The 8,534-nt window shown below is 37.0% G+C and overlaps 1 protein-coding gene across 1 annotated transcript; it reads left to right on the forward strand.

The window, feature by feature from the left end:
- Positions 1–313: 313 nt before the first annotated feature.
- Positions 314–3,311, forward strand: LOC148010449 (thioredoxin H-type-like). Its single transcript, XM_087671849.1, has 3 exons — positions 314–431; positions 872–994; positions 1,582–3,311. Exons 1-3 carry the CDS (start codon positions 345–347, stop codon positions 1,711–1,713), a joined length of 342 nt encoding a protein of 113 aa, XP_087527975.1. The 5' UTR covers positions 314–344; the 3' UTR covers positions 1,714–3,311.
- Positions 3,312–8,534: the final 5,223 nt, after the last annotated feature.

Consider the following 8,534-nt stretch of genomic DNA (forward strand, 5'->3'; position numbering starts at 1 on the left):
TGGGGAACATCCTTTTCATCTCACTTTTAAAGAACCTTCTCTAAAGTAGAAAGGTGCCCAATTATAATTCCCACAATCTTTCAAATGGTTTGAAATAGTGATATTGGATATAGATGATGGTGGACAAGCCTAAGATATTTTGATATGAAAGCTAGTGTCTCTCATTTACATAATAGAGCAAAAATGCTACCATCTAATCATGCGCTGACTTGATCGAGCCTTTCATGAGAGAAAAGAAAAACATATGCAAATTCATTCACTTTATCTTTACTATAAATATGTGTCTTCAAAACCTTTACATTTGCTCATCTATCAAAGAGAAGGAAACCTATTAGTTTGTCCAAATGGGTGAATATGGCTTTGTTCAAGAGTGCACCACAACAACATCTTTGCATCGAATGTTGCAAGATGCCTCTTCTCAGTCTAGATTGGTATGTAATGTTGAAGTTGAAAAGTTTTTGTAAATCATACTAGGCTTAGAAACACTAATGTATTCATTATATCTCAGTCACACAAACACATAGACACACAGAACAATACCATACTCCTTATTTTGTAAGATTAGTTGCAAATCTCTTAACACTCTACTGCTTTGTTGAAGATATGAGTAGTTAGTATAAAGAAGTGCATTAAGTTGAGAATGTTTTACCTTTTGTTTCTCTTTACTTGGAAGTATACATTGTAAACCATTATACATTTCTTAGTTTTATAAAGTTATAAGCCTACATGAAGGCTTGGGTTTCATTCCCTATTATTAAAAAAGATCTCCATTATAGTTTGATATCAAGATCATGTGTAGAGATTCTTCATAAAAACTTAAGATTTTTCAATCATGTCCTCCCATTAATGATATATTTTTGGTTATGTGAAGGTGGTGGTAGATTTTACAGCCACATGGTGTGGACCTTGTAGATTTATGTGTCCATTTGTCTTGGAGCTTTCAAGGAGGTATCGACAAGTTGTCTTTCTACGAGTAGATGTGGACCATTTCAAGGTACTTTTCCTATCTAAAGTATGATAGTTTTGAGATCAAGAACTTCAATATGTTTAGAAGAAGGAAATCTATCACACTTAAGTTTTCCTTCTCTACAACCTAGTAGGTATACTAGCACAATTCCTACTCAACCACCACCACCACCACCACCACCACCACCATCACCACCACCTCCTCCTCCTCCACCTCCTACTCCTATTCTTGCTAAACCACCACCACCACCACTATGATTGCCACCACTACTACCACCATTACTACCACTACCACTACCACTACCATTACTACTACTCTACTACTTTGTTGTCGAAGCAAGTGCACATACAACATAATGTGGACACATTTGCGGGTGCACACGCATGCACACATGTGCATGTATGCACACGCACGCGCACATGCACACGCACACGCGCACGCACGCATGCGTGCGTGCGTGCACACACACACACACACACACACACACACACACACACACACACACACACACACACACACACACACACACACACACACACACACACACACACACACACACACACACACACAATTTTAATAGCATCTCCTTATGTTGCATTTATTTTGTATTACAGGATTTAGTAGCTGACTTGGATGTACAAGGATTTCCTACCTTCATTTTTTTCAAGAATGGTAAAGAAATAGATAGAGTACTTGGGGCTAACCAAGAGGAGTTGGAGAGGAGAGTTGCTAGTCGTGCAAAATAAATTCTTTATTCATTCATATACCTACCCTTTATATCAAGATGCTCATACTAGAAGTCTATCCTAGGAAAATAAAACATGAAAACAAAAATATACAAGCTTAAAAGTGAATGAAGAAAAGCCTTCAAAATTCTCATCCTTCATTGTTTCTATAGGACATTAATTCTTATATTTGTAATGTCATGTATAATTTTTCTTAACATGTAATGATAAGAACACTATAGATGAGGAACTTTCAAGTTTCCCTTTTTTGATTTTGCTATATTACAACCCTCAACTCAAGTAGGAATCAATATTGTTAGAAAAACTTGAAAGTTGGCTCTCAATTCACATATTTTATTGCATGGATCAAGCTAGAACATTTTAAGCAAAGTAATAATTTCTCTTAAAAGAATCATAACATTGGGAGATGATTCGTTATTTAATGTATCCATCAACAACTTTATTTAGTTTCTTACGTAATAATGTTGGTTTCCAATACTTGTATGTACAAGATTCTAGCGCTCACTATGGCCCCTGAAGTAATCACAACCCTTTATCGATACAATAATAAATCACACATTTCTATATATACCTTTTGCTTACTTTTGATTTTAATGTTTTAGAAGTTGTGAATCACATCAAGCTTTTTGCGATCCGTTTTGCATTACCAATAGCATATTGAAAGAACACTAGGTCCAACTTAAAACTTGAAAAGAAAAAAGGCTTACAAAAATAAATCTTTGAGATCATTTTGCTGCTTTTAAAACTCGTAATATTCCATGAGACAAATGAGGAGGGGATTAGCATTTCGATATGAGTTGTAGAACTTTATAATTGAGAAGGTATACCTTGTTAATCTAGAGCCAACTTTTCAAGAGCTTCAGAATGATGTTAGATGACTACGTTTTCACATGCTTGGATACGGAATTGTGAAGACCACCTTTGTACTAGTACAATGATATGGCATTCTTTAGAAGCCTAACATCATTTTAAAAACGTTTAAAAATATAGAGCATTTAGTCATCCATGAAGGTTCTACACCATTTCATAAGACTCATTTGAGTTGATGGAGATTTTATGATACTAATCTAGTAGATTGGGTAGGTAGTTTTAATAAATTACTTGAAATTGTCTTGACCTCAATACCTCCCCATGTATTAAAAGATCAATTGTGCATGGAACATTTTCTTAAAAAGGGAGAAATAATAGTTCCGAAGACCTGTCAAATTGTACCTGCATGATCTTTTGAATGATTCTTTTATATATCCACAAAGTGTCTAGAACTAAAGTGTTAAAGTTTTTATGGGCTTTTATTAGGACTCTAAATAACTATGAGTCATGTGAGTGTGCCCCATTAAGGTGTGGATTACCCCAATATACTACGTGAACTTCACAACATGGAAATCCATGAAAGTGTGCCAGGGCAAGTGTGTGTATAGATGTGAATGCGAGCTCATGAGTGGAAAGTGAATGGATGCTCCTAATCTTGTGAAAGCAAATGCGTTCCTCTTATGGCTAGAGTCCCTACTATCTATAGTTAAGTGCCTGAAGGTGTGAGTGCAATGAGCCTACTTCAATGCATACAAGTGCTTGTGCCTTTACGGGGCCTTAATCCACCTTTGAGCATCCTCAGTTACACGCACCTAATGGAAATGCAAATAGAAGGCAACCTTTTTCTTGTAGCTATCTTTTACAAGTTGTAAAGAGATAGAAATATTTTCGGATGCCCATTTTGAATTCTTTTTGCTTTCATGTTGCAACCATTATATGAAAGCATCGATTAAATGGAAGTATCAAACCTTTGTATTCCAAAAGATTATAAGAATCCAAACCTTTTTGGTGCGTAAATATCTAACGATGTAAATATATCATTTTTTACATTTCAAAAACAAGGATAACCCAATGGTGAAAATTGGATATGGCCATTTAAATGATATGATAAACACTCTCTGTGGAAATAACCTTTAGAAAACATTGTGAGACATGTGAAAAGAGGATGACATATTTGGCTTACCCCCTCGATGGTCTTTTGCAAGAGTACTGGGCATCAAATTAATGTTTTCTTTGTTGGATGGTTAGTACTTTAAACTAGTTATTAAATTTTTCTCCTTAGGTTGTAACACGGGTCATAAGACATAAAATTCATTTCGATAGGTTGTTACATGGATTTTAAGATAGTTATTCCTAGAATAGTTATGTAGTATCCTCAAACAATTATACATGCTTTTATATTTGGCGGGGAAGGTGTGGAATTGAACATACAAGCAATCCAGGGAATGCTTTCAACATATGATATGTGAAATTGTTCTAGTGATGGGTTGAGTGTGAAACTTTTAGAGGTCTGATTATTGTGCATACAAGCAACAATAAGAGAAATAGAGCATTGAGAAAAGAAGAAGAGTTACACATCTTCTCCAACAATATAATAAAGAGTGGAAAATGGATAACGTTAATAGGGGAACATTTTAAAATGAGATAATTGTAAGTGCCACCAAAACCAAAACTTTACATGTAGTGAGCATGTAGTCTTGATTGTGTTGGGAACATTAGCTGCTTGCTTATTGCACTACTTTAACAATTCTTGTATTTGATGAGCTAGCCCAACTTGATTGTGAGATCCCATAATCTTTAAATTATTTTGATTCTGAGAGCTTCATTATATAGCATTAGCATGAGTTACACTGTGATATTCGATACAACATAATGGTGATGATTTATCCAGGGCTTAGTTATTTGGCAATGTAGAAAATTAATCTTCATTAATATAAATTTTGTTTGCTTAGGCTTGTGTTGAAAGTGATATTGGTACCTTAGAGATTAAGGTAGGCTTACAAACATTACGTTAACTTGTGTATACATATGGGCATGAGTGCATGAGTTCAATTCCCAGCTTCCACGAAAAATGGATTGTCCTCATCTCAAAATATGGTTGCATTTGTTTAAAAGAAAGGGACAAGAGGACTGCATTTGTAGCTCACAGATAGAGAAACAAACAAAGATTGGTAATATCCCTCACATGTAGTGAGGAGAAAAGGAAGAGCCCTTTGTAGCAAACATGGTGCAGGGTAGAGCACCCCTTGACCTCTCCAAATCAATAACAAGGGTACCTCCTCTGCATCCTCCACCAACCTTCTTGTGCTTTGAATATTATGTTCTCTACTAAGAGAGTTCATCCATTAATATCATGTAATCAAGGCTATCTATTGACAATCTTGAATAGACCTCTACAATCCAACTCACAAAGCAGCTCGAGTGATTCACCCTTTAGCCAACTCGGAATTAATAAATTTTGCTGACAACCATAATACATACCATGAACATGTGTATGATTAATCATATCTATATAGAGTCCAATGAACAATATGTCTACTTGGCAAATACCACTGCATATTGGTCCATTCCGGAAGCCTATATGGTTATAACTCATGACAAAAGGTAAAAAATGATTAGCATCAAGGAAAGATCATAAGAGAGAAGAAAAGTAGTGAAATTTCTGCTGCTGCGATTGCTGTATTGACTGGCCATTCCTTAGAGCGACAGTAGATGCCTTAGATAAGAATGAGATCTGATATCTACTGATTTCTGTTCAATCTTCCAACACACTGCCTGCTATATCTACCTCAGATTAAGAAAGATGCTGTAAAGATCATGGAGCGGTAGAGAAACTTCCCAACCTCTGATTTGCCACTGTCAAGCGTCTGCTCCAACCCTCAATCTCCGGTTGTAGATCTATCAAATCATAATCATAATCATAATAAATATTATTTTAGATCCCATCTGCTGTACCTATCGTGACTTGGGTTGTGACCCAAGATTATTTTCTGTGCAAACCACCATGATTTCTGTGGCAATGATCAAGGAATAGAGAATAGAGAGACTAAGAGGTCCTGCTGAACTCTTGAAACCTGTTAATAGATTCCTGCAGTCTGGCATGCCACTACAAGCCTGTACTGACCTCCAGTGTACTGCAGCAATTCAACGCTATACTGCCTAGAATCCTGCCATAGATATTCTACCCTGATTCTCCCTTGATTACATATGAATATGGAGGGACAGAACAGTATGTTATCCCTGTTGCTAGTGCAATCATCAGCCAGGCTGCTACATCCCAATAGTGTGCTGCCATTTTTGGGTACCAAAAAATGGCTACTGTGTTCACCAAACAAGGTCCAAAGACGCTCAGCACTTGATCAGGGAAAGAAGATAGGATAATTCAAAACTGTCCTGCTCATTCATGGAGGAGATGAAGGGTACAGGATGTCTGGCAATGATGAAAGCTGACAATCCAAGCTAACCAGGAATACAAACAGCACTCTCTCTCAGCCTTCACATCGTGCTACTGCGCATAAACAGGAGAAAGGTACTGACACTAGACATGTATCGATAGGGAGGCTCCGTTGTCTCAACTCAATCAATAGCTCGCAGACTCCAAAACATCCACCAAGAGCTCTGCAGGGGACGGAGAAGGACCCAACATGCAATACGAATTCCAAATTAAGGAAGACAAAGCAACCAGCTCTCAATAGTAGAAACCTCCTCCTCTCAGTGTATGCAGCTCATGGTAGCAGCTCCCTTGATCTGCCTAATAGTAGAAACCTTCTCTCAGTGTATGCAGCTCATGGTAGCAGCTCCCTTGATCTGCCTAATAGTAGAAACCTCCAGCTCCTCTCAGTGTATGCAGCTCATGGTAGCAGCTCCCTTGATCTGCCTAATAGTAGAAACCTTCTCTCAGTGTATGCAGGTCATGGTAGCAGCTCCCTTGATCTGCCTAATAGTAGAAATCTCCAGCTCCTCTCAGTGTATGCAGCTCATGGTAGCAGCTCCCTTGATCTGCCTAATAGTAGAAACCTTCTCTCAGTGTATGCAGCTCATGGTAGCAGCTCCCTTGATCTGCCTAACAGTAGAAACCTTCTCCTCTCAGGTTATGCAGCTCATGGTAGCAGCTCCCTTGATCTGCCTTTCTTTATCATTCCTCTTCCTATAGCTATGCTTCCTTGTCTTCTCCTCTCCATGCAGCCACTAGGTCCTCCTTGATTGTATCACCTCTCCCGATGTAGCCTTGAGCTCTCCTTGTTGGTGATACATCCCAGCAAAAGCAGTCATTGCATTTCTTGGCATTTTTTACATCCCTTCAAAATTGTTAGGTTGTGCCTTTTTCACTTATGCTAAGGTTAACAACCACTTACTTTTCTAACCTCTCTACACTTCTAAAGTTTCATGTGGCCTAGGCACAACTCTTAACTACTTGGCTCCTAAAGCACCAACTCCTCAATCTTCAATTTCTTCATCAAACCTATTAAGCTATTAGGGTTCAATTTCTTCATCACACATTTAGCCCTTCATAGGTTTCATCTATCATTCGAAATCACCTTCATGTAAGGGATGTATGATTAAGCATCAGCCTTTTACCAGCATTGACCTTGTTCCTATGTAGAGTCCCGTTTATGTCCTTCAATTTGTTGTTGCCATTTGCAAATGTCCTGCACAAAGGCCTTCTCGCAGTGACAAATTTGGTCTAGAAAGTATAATCTAAGCCTTAGTTGTACTTAACATAAGTACACCTTTTGAAATTTCTTTCTCCTTTCTCTTTTAGTTGATCTTTTGTTCCTTATCCAAAGCCTTCTTGTTGTAAAGATCCACTTCATTTTACATGTTAATACCACAGTATGAACCTTTGTAGTCTCTACTTTTCCCACCTACCTTACGGAAGCTTACATATTGAATGAACTTCAAACAAGGTTGTGTAATATATAATGCAACAATGCATTGCTCTTCATAGAAAACATAGAAAGATCTCTAACATGTAGCAAACATTTATGGTATTCTATGTGCCGAAAGTGCTCTATCTAAATCTAAATCTAGTGCTTAGGATAACTTGACTAGGAATTTTTGGACTTGACCATTGAAAGATCATAGTACATCATTGCATTGAGAGTCATAGAGGAGCAGTGTACCGAAATTTGATTATTGACATAGATACTAATTTCTATATAATCTTATACTTATACTCATCTCCCAAGTCTATGATGATCTCCAATGAAGCCTCAAATCTACAACAAATATACTCATGTGGGAACTCAAAGATCTCTTTCTCTCTTGTAGCCCTAGTGGCTCTACCTTCTATTCATCTTTATGTATACACAATTACACTAATGATATGCACTTTATTGTTACTACTCTTAGGCAAAGGACCAATCAAATCTAATCCCCACCACTCAAGGATTTTGAAGCTCACTAGATGCCTCATCAATTTGGGAACCAACAATCTATTCTAGAAGGCCTAGCATTTTGCACAATATTTGCACCAATGATAGACATATTACTTACATTTAGTGCAATCTTGCATTTAATGACTTAATCTATCTTCAAGTTCCCATTCTACCTTCTTGTACTAGGGCTAAAATAAGGTAGAATAATTGATTTCTTGACTACCATATAGAAATCCCATTCTACCTTATTTTATGTCCAAGCAAGAGGACTTTAGATTTGCCAAGGTTTAGTTGCCCTTTGTTTGCAATTCTTTGGAATAGCTCTTTTACTTTATTGACACGAATATACTTATCATTGTAAAACTCAAAGTCATCCATAAAATCTTGAATTAAGGAACCAATAAATGGAGTCAATATCTTATATATCTAGCTATGAAATCTTGAATAAGGATTGAGAAGTCAAAATGGCATAATTCTATAATTAAAAGACCCTCCAAGGAGTAGTGAAACCAACCTTCTTTTGATCATTTAGATCTAGCTTGATTTGGACGTAGTAGCAAAATCTAAAGCTTATCTCTCATATATTGTAACATGATCCAAGATCTCATCCTAAAATGTCAATGGATAGTGATG

Source organism: Lygodium microphyllum, chromosome 29 (assembly GCF_053477565.2).
Source record: "Lygodium microphyllum isolate KBCC chromosome 29, Lygodium_microphyllum_v1.1.10, whole genome shotgun sequence".
Taxonomy (NCBI): Eukaryota; Viridiplantae; Streptophyta; class Polypodiopsida; order Schizaeales; family Lygodiaceae; genus Lygodium; species Lygodium microphyllum.

Coding starts and splice junctions, on each gene's coding strand:
- LOC148010449 (XM_087671849.1), top strand. CDS start 345: ATGGGTGAATATGGCTTTGTTCAAGAGTGCACCACAACAACATCTTTG. Junction 432..871: donor CCTCTTCTCAGTCTAGATTG/GTATGTAATGTT, acceptor GGTTATGTGAAG/GTGGTGGTAGATTTTACAGC. Junction 995..1,581: donor TAGATGTGGACCATTTCAAG/GTACTTTTCCTA, acceptor TTTGTATTACAG/GATTTAGTAGCTGACTTGGA.